The sequence below is a fragment of the Mustela nigripes genome, chromosome 8 (genome assembly GCF_022355385.1).
Source record: "Mustela nigripes isolate SB6536 chromosome 8, MUSNIG.SB6536, whole genome shotgun sequence".
NCBI lineage: Eukaryota > Metazoa > Chordata > Mammalia > Carnivora > Mustelidae > Mustela > Mustela nigripes.
The window spans coordinates 21,738,779-21,751,636 of NC_081564.1; the positions used below are offsets into that span (position 1 = coordinate 21,738,779).

General features: G+C 57.1%; 1 protein-coding gene across 21 annotated transcripts in view; it reads left to right on the forward strand.

Annotated features, from left to right (window-relative positions):
* EMID1 (EMI domain containing 1) overlaps window positions 1-12,858 on the forward strand; it is a 44,138-nt gene that overhangs the window by 3,867 nt on the left and 27,413 nt on the right. For 14 of the 21 annotated variants that reach the window (XM_059408747.1, XM_059408756.1, XM_059408745.1 and 11 more), the window contains exons 2-6: window positions 2,692-2,805; window positions 3,282-3,385; window positions 3,601-3,708; window positions 10,896-10,979; window positions 12,031-12,092. In XM_059408747.1, the coding sequence (XP_059264730.1) occupies window positions 2,692-2,805; window positions 3,282-3,385; window positions 3,601-3,708; window positions 10,896-10,979; window positions 12,031-12,092 (472 nt within the window). Of the gene's footprint in view, window positions 1-2,691; window positions 2,806-3,281; window positions 3,386-3,600; window positions 3,709-10,895; window positions 10,980-11,971; window positions 12,093-12,858 lie in introns of those variants that run through there. The other 7 variants (XM_059408750.1, XM_059408762.1, XM_059408760.1 and 4 more) reach the window with 3 other exon arrangements.

Consider the following 12,858-nt stretch of genomic DNA (forward strand, 5'->3'; position numbering starts at 1 on the left):
CAGGGGCTGACCTTGGACCCCATATATCCTGACTATCCCCCTCTGGCTAGTCAGCAACCAGCTCCATATCTCCCAAGCAGGAGATTCAAGCAAACTCAAGGTCATGAGAAATAAATCAGGGAGCCAGGCAGTGACCCACCTGGGGGCAATTTTAATTAAGAAAGAAGAAGAAAATTGTTTTCTCTAGCTCCCACTCCCCGGGAAAAAGGGGCAGATCAGACAACTGTGGGCAGTCCCAGGCGCACCTCCCCAAGCGCAGTTCAGGGTGTGGGCACGAAGGGAGGGGTGTGCGCTTGTGTGCGGGTGAGGGCATATGGCCCTGTGTCTGTAGATGCCCTCAGGAAGCCCCCTCCCAAAACTTGCACTCTGAGTTTGATGCATTTTTCTGGAGACGAGCTGCAACTGACGTCACTTTCTCAAAGGGGCTTATGCCCCCACCCCTCGCCAAGCAAACAAAACTCCAGTTTCAAAAAGCACAGCTCCAGGGACCCAGGGGATCTAAAGGATGGGGGGCCTTTTTGAAATGTATTTATTTAACTTTTAAAATCCCCACCTGCTCATTAGAAGAAAAGTTGCCAGCCAGAGGTTAAGAGGGTGGACTCTAGGATCAGATGGACCTCAGCTCAGCCATGACCATGTTGTTCATCTTGGGTGCCTGGGGCACATCCCAGACCCCAGAGTCTCTGTCTTCCCATCTGTAAAGTGGCGCTCATAATTGGCATGTGAAAGGCCCTGGCCCCAGTTCCTGGTGTGCAGCAAGCATGATAACCCAAGGCTGCTGTTAGTGCAGGGGACAGAGCAGATGGAGAGCCCCTTCCTGCCCCCAGAGGGGGCCATTTGCTGCAAGCCTGTGATTTTTCCTACCTTTGTGCACATGTATCTATGAATATGCGTATAGTCTTTGGGCATCCTCATTTGAATAGAAACGCAATCGTTCTCCTCCTGTTGCATTTTTCCCTTAAGCAGACACAGTGGTCTGCGTGTGGAGAACTTGCGCTCTAGCTCAGCATTGGGTTTTCTAGGTCTAGGGGTCCCGCGGCTGTTTAGGCGGTTCCTGATTTTGCATCTTTCCCAACAGCACTGTAGCAAGCGCCTGTCACCTCTCACATGGGGTGGCTGGCCACGGGCTGGGTGGAGCTTCTGCCAGGTCATTGGTCTAAACAGAGCCATCCCTTTTCCCCCTTTGCCTTTGGCTGGGCTGTTCCTGCTTCCCAGACTGGTTCCAGGGTGACCAGACAGGGAGGGGACTTCCCCAGGGTCCCACAGGGTGTTAGATGGCAGGTACCCGCCAAGGACATTGTCCTCTGGGTGGGCCAGGATAGGGGGTGGGACAGCAGCCAGGAGACTGATTTTGGTGGCAGCAGATGCCTCTGTGATGGCCGGAACATTCCAGGCGCTCAGCAGCCCTCAGCCTGCACAGGGTCACGGGCCCTGCATTTTTTGCTGGGGCTGGAAAAGGAGGCACTGTTTTAGGTGACCCTTTGCAGCCTGAGCCCGCCACTCCACCAGAGTTTTCCTTTGTGACCTCAAGCCTGGGGTCAGCAGGTTCCCAGGTTGGGGCCTTTACAGAACCACAGACCATGGCTCAGGAGATGGGGAGGAAACAGAAGCTGAGGTCTCTGGCATGGAGTCAGGATCCAGGGTGGGCCATCCACATTCCTGGGTGCAAATCTGCCTCTACCATGCGCCAGGTCTGGGACAGGAACAGTTGTCTTCCCCTCCCCTCTGTAAAATGTGGGGAGGTGCCGGCCTGGCTCACCAAGAAGATGAATGTAAATACCCTTAGCATACAGTAGGTGCTCAATATATGCGGTGCATACAGTAGTTGCTTGATATATGCAGCACAACTATGATTATTAATCGGCATTTGGAGAAGTCGGTCCTCCATGCTTGGGACATCTGGGTGTTCCACAGAGGGGACCCAAGGATAAGACAGACGGCCTCTCTTCTGTCATGCCAGGGGAGGGAGAGGGCAGACATGAATTGCCAGCTGCATTCAGCCTGATGGGGATACAGAGTGCTGCAGGATCCAGGCAGAGGGCCATCATTATGTTAGGGTAGGTGGAGATGGGAAAGGACAGGGGAGAGGTGACAGCACAGTAGGGCTTTGAAGCTTGGAGGTAACAAGTGGGGAAGTAGAGGCAGGGTGCTCCAGGCAGTGGGCCCAGTGTGAGGAAAGGCCCGGAGGTGCAGGATCCCAGCAGGTGTGAGCACTGGAGTACTGAGCATGAAGGTGAACAAGGGAAGGATAAGGCCAGGCTTCCATTTTAGGGCACTCCTTCTTGGGAGCCACTGAGGGGCAGGACAGAAGGGCTGCTGCTGTTGTCCGGGTGGGCGGCAGGAGGTATTGGTGACCTGGATGGGCTGCGGGGGGAGAGAAGTGATATTGAGAAAGGAGAGGTTGGGCAAAGATACCTTGCTCCTGTCCTGTGCCCCGCAGCTCATTCCCTGAGCCCTTCCGAGCGCCCCCAGCACAGCTGCCCCCTCCAGGGCTCTGGATTCACCCCCAGCCACAGTGCCCCCAAGACTCCCACTGGGGCCCAAAGGACTCTGGGAGTTCAGGGGTCTCTCCGCCTAGAGGCTCAGGGGCTCCTGGAGAGAACCTGGACCTCCTCATTCACCCCCCCACCTTGGGTCCTGGGCAGGGGCTGTGCACAGCACCCGAGCTTGCTCACTGTGGGTCTGTTTCAGGAATTGGTGCTCCTACGTGGTGACCCGGACCATCTCGTGCCATGTGCAAAATGGCACCTACCTTCAGCGAGTGCTGCAGAATTGCCCTTGGCCCATGAGCTGCCCGGGGAGCAGGTGAGCAAGACCCCAGTGACTCAGAAGCCGGTGGCATTCCAGGTGGGGGCACAGCATGAACAGAGGCCTGGTCACAGTCCAGCATCAGAAGCGCAGGGCAAGGCTGGGATCCCGATGGCGGGTGGAGTAAAGGGAACATCAGCACCTCGCCTTCTGCTCCTGGGGCACCTGGAAGGCTTCCTGGAGGAAGGAGTCCACCAGTTACCCACATGCATTTGCTTGGTGAGGCTTCACTTCTGGGGACAGGCCAGCTTGCAGGGACTCCCTGTCCAGTTAGGATCTGGATCCCACCCCCCGCAACCTGGGGAGTTAGGAGGGATTGGAGGGGCTGAATCCCAGAATATAGCCAGAGAGAGGCTCCAGAGGGGCCCAGAGGTGGCAGAGGACCCGGACATTGTCCTCATGGACATCCAGGTGAGCAGGAAAGGCAGCAGAAGACTCTGTCTGAGTTTGGCTCCCTGGCCCCCTTCTTTCAGCTATAGAACCGTGGTGAGACCCTCGTACAAGGTGATGTACAAGACGGTGACCGCGCGTGAGTGGAGATGCTGTCCCGGGCACTCGGGGGTGAATTGCGAGGAAGGTAGGACCCCCTGAGGGACAGGCCAGGTGCCTTCCTTCGGGTGCGCGGGTGGGAGCGGTCAACCCTTGCGGGTCAGAGCCACCCTTGCTGGCTGCCCCCCAGGTGTGGACCCGCCTCCCTCCTGGGGGACCCTCAGGAGCTCTGGAGAAATTCCATACATGCCCTGGAGCTCACATCTTGAGTCACTCCATCCCAGGTCTTTCCTCCAAACTCAGGGGAAAACCCATATGGACGTGTCCATTGGCGATCCTCCCAGCTCTCAGAAGCAAAGCACCGCTTAGGTCCGGGCTGGCATGGTTGGGATGCTTGTATCCATCCTACAGGTGAAGAAACCCGGGCTCCGGGAAGTGGTGGGTGTACAGTTGCTAAGTGGCAGTCAGGGTCCGAGGGATGGGCATACCACGCTTAGTGCATGTCCCAGGCACAGGAGGGGGGCACTTTTACCCCGGGGCCCTCCTCTGCAGGCCACACGTGTGGCTCAGGGCTAAGCGCCCAGCACCCCAGTACGCCCAGAGGACACAGCCCAGGCCTCCCCATGCTGTGGCCACATGCTTACCTGGAGAGCCCTCTCCAGGCCACCTGCCTCTCTGCTAAGCAGACCAGGTGGCTCCTGCCCTCGATGCCTACCTGAGCTCAGAGAAAGACTTTGGTCACCAAGGGCTGTGTTCCCACAATGGCCCTCCAGAGGACAGACCAGCCTGGAACCAGCCCAAGAAGCAATCCCGTAGGCACCTCAGTGAAAGGGGGCCATTTGGAGCCCCCAAAGCAGCCTCAGTAGTAGCAAGACCTATTCTGATTCCATGAATGCGTGAGACATGGCCTCTGGCTCAGGAGGACATGATGCTAACAGAAATCACCAGTCTTGAAAGATACCCAAGCTTCACCTCCCCGGGACCCTATGAGAGTTCTGGCTCACAGACCAGAGGCCCAGAGATGTAGAGTCCCATACCCAGAGTACCCCCGGTGTGGGGCAGAGCTCACCACAAAGTGGGGTGGGGAGGGGGCCTGGCAGGTTTCCTTGTGGGACTGGGGGGTCCCCAGTTCTGGTGGGGTGGCTAGAGGAGCAGGGGAGCTGCCCGATCGCCAGTAGGAGTCCTGGACTGAGAGGAGACCACCAGGCCTATGTGGGAAGGCAGTCGTGATGGAGAACCAGGTATGAGACCCTCCCCTCCATGCTGGGAGAAAGCAAGGCTGAAGGGCCCAGGGGGCAGGAGGAGAGCCAGCCAGGAGGGCCTGCTGCCAAAGAGGCTACAGAGGAGCTTGGGGGGCAGGGAGGGTGAATCCCCAGAGTGTGGGGGCCACCTGGGCCTAGTAGGCCTGCCCAGACAAAGGCTGCTCTATCCCTGGCTTCCCTCTCAAGGGCAGAACTTCCCAGGTCCACGAGGCCATTGTGGAGCTGGTGACGGTGGGGGACAGGTGGGGGCAGAGCCCGCCCTTGATTCCCACAGCTGGAGGCGGTTCATCCAGAAGCCACGATCAGGGCTGAGGGCTCTGATGATGGCATGGTGGGTGTGCAAGGCAGGCAGGGCTGGGCCACCCCTGACATCTGCCATCTCCCTCGCAGTGTCTCCAGGTCCCAGCCTGGGGCCGGGAGTATCCAGGGCTTCATGGGCCAGGCCAGATCTGCTACACCCCAGCTGTGTGGCCTTGGGCTGGGGACTCCCCATGCATTGTGCAAGCCATTGTGCAAGGGCTGGGGAATAGGGAGGCTGCAGAGCCGGTGGCCCTGGTGTCATGCCCACTCAAAGGGAGGGGCACCCTCTCTAAAGAGCACCATGCGGCCGTGCGCTCTTGCAGAGCCCGCACAATAAGCCTCAGTGTTCTCACCTGTGGAATGGGCATGATACTAGAGTCTGCTTCCCAGGGATGTCTTGAGGATGAAATAAATACACAGTAAAGACCTTGTTGGTGGCCTGCCTGCCCGGGGTAGGCATAATGTGATGATGGATGGGACAGGAGGGGCCTCTCCCAAACCCATACAGTGAGAGCTGAGTAAAGGGATGCTCGGGCCTGGATATTCTAGAAAACTGCTCTACTAGCAGCCCTGGGAATGGGGGTGGGGAAGTGTGGGGCATTGCAGGCCCATCCCAGGCCCTGCCCTTCCTCTGACAGCTGGGCTGAGCTCCCCACCTGTTTCCCCTGCTGGTGACTGACCTCGTAGTCTGCCCAGCACGGGGACATGGACCTGGGACCACAGAGCTGTGTCACCAGAGCAGCCTCAGTGGCCTGAAGAAGGAGAGAGAGGACCCCTCATTCCAGAATCCAGGCCTAGATCAGCTGTGCTCCACATCTCTGAATCTTGTCTCTATCTGGAAGTCACTTGGTATTGAAAAATGCCCACGTTTAATACGAGCACCAGAGACTCAGGCCTTGAACCTTTGGCGCCCGTGCTGGGGATTCTGTGATGGCTCTCTGGGACTGTCCTGCTTCCGACCTCTGAGACCACGCTTCTCGTCAGCTGCTCAGCGGGCAGGCCCCTGCATGCTTCCCCACCCCCATTCCCAGGGCCTTAGTCTCCAGAATCTTCATTCCTTCACAGCTCTTAGCCCTGGTTTTCCCATGTGCGGAATGGGAATGTTCACTCTGATGATGAGCAGGGATGTTCTCTGATGTTCACGACAACCTGGGAGGAAAAGACTGGAATGGGCCCCATTTTGCAGATAGGGAAACCAAGGCTCAGAAAGGTGAATGGACTGACCTGGAGTCACTCAGCACGGAAAGAGCCAGGATCAGGACCTGCCTAGACAAGCCTCTATATATGTATCCAGGCCTTGGGAAGCGGGGACTAGATGGCGGGGAGGGAGCCAGGCTGAGGTCTCACCTAGCTGCCCGCTCCCACTAGAACACAGTTGAGGAAGGGCCAAGGCCAGGATGTATTAAATCTGCTGGTCCTGACCCCCTGGTGGGCTCTGCTGAGGGCAGGGCTGCTGTGACCTCCCTGTGATCCTGCCTCTGGGGCGAGTCCCAGCAGACAGATCAGCCCCAATGTCCAATGATGAAAGTGAGGCTCAGAGAGGGTATAGGTCTCAGCCAAGGTCACACTTGCTAGTAAGCTCCGTAGCTGGGATTCTCAGAGCAGAGCCAGGGCTCTGACTTGAGGTCTGCAGTATACCAACCCCCTATCTGACCCTCCCACTGTCAAATTGATGAGGGGAAGGAAAGCGTCCCCTGTCTGCCATGCCCAGCACTGTGACTCATACTCACCGGCGTCATGCTATCGTGTTTCGGTGCAGAAGGTTCAAATGTAGAAATTGAGGCTGCGACACGGAAACGCTGTGCTCAGGGTCACATCCAGATTCAAAGTCCATCCGTATGACCGGAGCCAGGAGTTTTCCTGTGCAGCAGCCCCAGCCAGGGACTCCCAGGGCAGGGCACTCAGTCTGTCGGCGCAACCCTGAGACTGGCGGAAGCCCACCCAGACAGAAAGATAGAGGAGCTCCCTCCCCCTCCTCTCCCATGGGATCCCTTGGAGTCAGACAACCTCTGTCGGCCCCTCGATGTCCCACTGTCCTTAGCACACATGTCCCTTCCCCATCCAGGGACCCCCGCAGCTCTTGTCATCTGTGGTGGGGAACCAGAGAAGGAAGAAGTTTGCCTGAGGTCACACAGCACAAAACCTTCAGAATAGAAGGGAGGTTGTGGCCCAGGCCTTTCCTGGGCACCGGGACTGTCCGCATCTCCAACCCTAACTGGTTACAAGGTCAGGTTTATGTTTCACTCTGAGGATTCGGGATCTCCTGGGGGCTCAATGCTGCATGAACCTGCCCATGTCTGCCACCCCTCTGCTCCACTCCCATCTGGAAGACCTGGAGGCCCCCATTTCCTGACTCCCTGCCAGCCCATCCTCCACCCCCGGCCAGTGCTACCCTCTCCAACCTCCTGGGCACGCCAGTGCTGTGCTCCAGCCCTGCCCTCCCTTCATCTCAGCCCCGGCCCACACTGGCCCTCTCTCCCACCATACAGCCCAGGTAGCAGCTGTCCCCTTTGCCTGTGATCTCCTTGGAGCCACTACCTGGCTATGATGTCCCCCATCCTGCTGCACTGCTCCTGTCTCCCCAGCACCAAACCTACTAATGGGAACCTCATTTTACACTGAAGAGAGGGCCAGGCCAGACACAGACTGAGGCTTCCCAGAGACCGCTGGAGGGAACTCAGAGCTCCCAGCCCCTCCACCCCAACCCCAGCCTTGGTTCAGACCAACAGAAGCAAATATTTATATTTGCAAAGTAAATTCCCAGGAGGACACCTGGCCTGGGCAGCCTTCCTGTGGCTGTGGTCACTGGACCCAGCAGACCCGTGGGTGGCTTGTGAATGAGGCAGGCCCTCTCCCAGCCCGTGCCCTGAGAGAAAAAGTCAGAGACGCTGCCCAGGGACACTCTCAACTTCTCAAATCTGCCTTCTCAGCTTAGCATGGGACTTGAATCCCCACAGCCCCACCTCACTGTGCAGACAGGCAGCCTCTCCACTCGGGGCCTCGTGTTCTCATGAGGGCCCAATGAGAAAGGGCTTCTTAGCTTAACCCTGGTCCTGGGCAAAGGGAAGGGGAGCTCTTTGTGGGGGCAGATGCCATCCTTGTGCAGATCAAGACAGGGAGTGATGGAGCAATGAGAGCTTCAAGGGGAAGCTTTGGTGGGTAGCTTGTTCTGTCTGGGAAGACTTCCTGGGGGAGGTGACATGGGATTGACTGCTTCAGGGAAGGGGGTAGGGAAGCTGTGTGTGTGTGTGTGTGTGAGTGTGTGCACGCACGTGCGCACACACGCACACACACAATACTGATAGAGACCTCCCTGGTGGTGGGAAGTAGCCCACAGTCAGGCTTCTAGAATGGAGCTGGAGTTTGTGATCCTAGACCTAGCCTGGAGCCCCTGAGAGGGTGACTTTGGGGCTCAGGGGCAACCCTTTAGGACAGACCACCAGGCTGGGGTGAGGGGGGCTTTTAGCCCACTGGGGTCTGCTTTAAGGGCCCTAGCCCAACACCAATGGGAAGTATGTGATATTTTTGGATAACAAGAGACCTCTCGCCAACCCTCGGCCTTTTCCCTACTGGGATTTACTGTGCTCAAAGGCCATTTAACAACTTGGTTTTCCCTTAAAGTAGTTCTGTCCATTTATCAGAATTTGGAGGAGTTTGGGGGATTGTTTTTGTGAACCCTGAAACCAAAACTAACATATTCTGTGATTTTTTTGGACAGTTTTGTTATTTTTTTAGCCTGCCTTCCTTCCTTCCTTTTAAAATTTTAACTTGCCCTTGACTTTGAGCCAGTTACATCTATGTTGATGGTCAAACTGTGTTTTCATTGGTTTTTCTAGTCTCCTCCGGGCTCCCAGAGAAATGCCTGAAAGCAAACCGGATGAAAAAGAATTTCCAACCACAAGTGCACAAATTAATGACTCAGGGAACCCCTCGTGTGGTGTTAGAAGATTTATGCTCATTTTTAAGAGCATGGTGTCTGCAGTCCACAGTACTTTGCTTTTTATTTTGTTTTGCATTCGTTTTTCAGCCGGCAAGTCATGCCTTCATGAACAGAAGGTTTACTGAGGCCACTGAGGTCCTACTACTCACCGGGCGCTTTTCCAGGCCTTGCAAAGGCCAGGCTGGGTCTCTGCCCTGGTGGGGCTCATGTTCCGGCAGGGGAGGGGAGCGCATGATGGGCAGCAGACTCGGGAACTGACATAGTTACAGGACGCGTTGGAGAAATGCCATGGAGAAACAGGGGAACAATAGCGGGGTAGCGGGGAGGGCGGGCTGGGCAGATGGTCTGCTCAGTTTCATCCCAGAAAAAGCCCAAACTTCCATGGGGTTGGAGAGACAGCAGCTTCTTTTGGCAGGCATCTTGCAAAGGGTAATAAAATGGCCTTTTACATCTTCACCTGGGAGCAAAGAGGGTGAGGAGGGCTCGGGGAGCCCATTCCCCTCTGGAGCCTGCATTCCTGCCAGTGCCAGGCCTCCCTGCCTCGGTGCAGCCTGCTGACTCCAGGGGCCAGCTGGCCCAGGGAAAGGAACTGAGGCCCTGGAGTTAGTCCAACCGGGGTTCAAGTCCAGGCTCCAGCCTTCTTGCTTTCACCCAGGAGAGAGATTCTCATTCACTCATCCATTTGTCTGAGCCTAGGGGACAGAGGAGCTCTGTGCCTCAGTTTCCCCATCTGTAAAGTGGAAATGGTACTAGCACCCATTTGGAGGGTTGGGGGAGGATAATGAGTTAAGACTGTACATGGGAAGTGTTTACTAGAATGTGCCAGGCCCGGGGTTAAGTGCTAACTGTTAAGTGTCAGCTGTTATTACCTACTCTAGGGTTGGGCTGGGATAGACACTGCACTTAGCACTGGCCATGGCTCACAGTGGCATCCTACCCCCCTCACCTGTCCCCAATCCCTGACCCAGTCTTGAGGTGCCAGCACACCTCTTCCTCTGTCCTGGGGGAGAGTCACTCCCTGCACTGGGGCAAGTCACAGGTCCCCAGGGAGGGCATGCTGGGGATGCAGGCCCAGTCTGAACGAAGGCCCTGTAGTGCAGCAGGGTCTGGCAGCCTCCCTACTGAGGGCTAGCCAGAGGCACCAGTCTGGTTTGAGTTCCCGGCGCCTCACTCCCAGCACTAACCCACAGCCTGGCTCTAAGCCGCCAGGCCTGTGCCTTATTTGGGTCTTCTCTCCACCTCCCACCCCTGGACAGACGGCACTTTGTGGCCTTAAAAGGCAGGCCTGGGGGGTGGGGGGGCAGTTGCTACCGCTGGCTCCAGAGCCCCTCCAGCTGTGCCCCCCCCCCTCTGGCTTGGCCAGCCCATCCCTCTGGCTGTGGAGAAAACCAGGCCCCCAAAGCCAGGCAGGCCAGGGCAGCTGGCTCTCCACAGGGGTGGTGGCAGGGGTGGGCTCCTGAACACAGCCCCCCTTGCCCTCCCAGGCAGCCAGCCTCCCTCTGGTTTTCATTTAAAACCAGGGCTGGATCCACTTTGTGACTTTTTACCAGTTGGGGCAAGGAGAGGGTGGACGGCAATGTCCCTGCTGCCCGCTGTGTGCCAGGCCCTGCGTGTGCCCAGTGGGCCTCTTAGCACACATCACCTTCCTCGGGCCTCCCAGCAGCCTGGGAGATGTAGTGGCCTGAGGACCCCATTTTATGGTTGGGAAATAGGCAGGTCCAAAGAGAACAAGTCTTACAGGCAGCGAGTAGCAGGGCTGAGACTTGGCCTTGCACCTGTTAGCTCTAAGCTCTTAACCCAGGCAGCCAGGGTTGGGGGCAGGGGAGGAAAGTGGGCGTGCCTCACTGTCAGCCCCACCCATTGTGAGCCCCTCTCCCCAACACCAGCAGGTTGGCTGTCTTGTTCCAGTTCAGCCCAGCTCACGCTATGTGATCCCAGGAAACTGTCCCACTTCTCTGGGCCTCTGTCTCCCTCTGCACTAAGGGAAGTGGGGATCGCTGCTGGGGCAACAGCAGCAGACGGGCAGGGTGGGGTCTGAAACAAGGCTGACAAGGACGGGGCGGGGCGGCGGGTCCCTCACCCCCGTTGTCCCTCAGTTGCAGGCTCCTCTGGCTTCGTGGAGCCCAGGTGGTCGGGCAACACCATGCGACGGATGGCGCTTCGGCCCACAGCCTTCTCAGGTAGGTGCCAGGGCAGCTGCTTAGGGTCCCTCTGGTTTAAGGGAGGGCTGGTGGGGGCCCAGGCAATGTGGTGATGGTCCTAAGACCGGCTGGGTCTAGCAGTGGAGGGTCGGGGGGAGTGCCAACCCCATCCACCCCAGGGCTCTAGAGGGAGTCTGACCTGGGCCCAGTACCCCAAGACCCATGACCCCCGGACTCTGGCAGACAGAGGCCCAAGCCCCCAGCTTCTGCTTTTTATTGAAATGATGCTTTTCTAATAAGAGTCTGCAATGAGTGAGGCACCGTGCCAGGTGCTTTCCATTGTCAGCTCATTTAAATCTTCCAGCCTCAGGAAGGCATCATTGTCCCCATGTTAAAGAGGAGGAAGCCGAGGGTCAGAGAGGAGACATACTCTGCCCAGGACCCCACAGCCAGGAAGAGGCAGTGCTGGGACTTGACCCCAGATTTTGAGCTCATTAAGGACTCCCCCATCCTTGTTCTGAGCTCAGCTTCCTCAGATGTGAACTGGGGTAACACTTCTCCCAACACCCAGGATCTTGAAGAGACGAGCCTGTAAACACTAGTCTCTGTATGCAGCCGCTGGGAGGTTGCATAACGGGCCGGAAAGGCTACGGATCACTTAGGGGTATTGCTGGGGAGACTGGAGGACCCGGCCAGTGGTTGTGGAGGGTGGATCAGAGGGGGAGCACCTCTGATGCCAACACCATCCAGGCTGTGATGTGTCGGTCCCCAAAGCCAGCAAGCCCAGGCCAGCCCTGCCCAGGGGGAAGCAGCAGGATTTCCTGCCCTGGCTTCCAGGGAAGGAGGCATCTTGGAAGCCAAGGCTGCAGGAGTGGGTCTCTGGTTCAGCTCTAGGGGCTCTGGAGCCCAAGGATACCCTCAGGGCATGCCCCACCCTGACCAGATTGTAGCTCCTTCCCTGCACTGGGCCATCTCATGGGTTGGGGCCATTAAAAGTCTGTCCCCTTGCCTCTATTCTGCGTCCCCCTGAGGGCTAACGTGTGCCACGGGGAACCTAGGATACCTGGCCCAGCCTCGTCCCTCCCTGCAGGTTGCCTCAACTGCAGCAAAGTGTCAGAGCTGACCGAGCGGCTGAAGGCGCTGGAGGCCAAGGTGCGTGAGCAGCTGCCCCTCCCCTGTTGGGCTCGTCCCCACCCACCCTCCACGCCCCATCAGCTCATCATTCCCACAGAGCAGCTCTGAGCTGAGCTTCAACACCCAAGAGCAGGTGGCCTTCCCAGCAGTCGTTTCCACCCTCTGGAACCAGCTGGCTTCCCTTACGTGCCCGTCCCCAGGAAGCCTGCTCAGAGTCATATGCCTGGCCGGCTCCTTCCCCCACGAAGGTCCCCTGTGCTCCCCCATCCCCAGTGCAGACAGAGAATTGTACACATCGCCCAGAGCCCGTGGCTACGTCCCCTCCTTGCCCTTTCGCCTTTGCCTTTTACCCCGCCACACCCACACCACCATAAAAGCACTATCTTCCTAGTTTCTGAAGCAAAACATCTATTGAGCATCTCAAATGATTTCAAGATAAAAGGGTTTTAGCAATTAAAAAGTAAGACATTCCAGGGGCATCTGGGTGGCTCAGCACTTTCAGCCACGGACTCTTCATTTTGGCTCAGGTCATGATCTGGGCATGATGAGATGGGTTGTGGGTTGGGCTCCGCACCCCATAGGGACTCTGCTTGAGATTCTCTCTCCCTCTGCCCCTCCCCTGCCTCCTGCGCACACGTGCTCTCTCTAAAACAAATAAATCTTTAAAAAAAAAAAAAAAAAGTAAGACATTTTAAATTTAGAAACATGAAAAACTCAGAATGGCAAAAAACCTACCAGGAAATCATTTGCAGCAGTTACTTGTACCCCCAGAGAGAGCGACAGT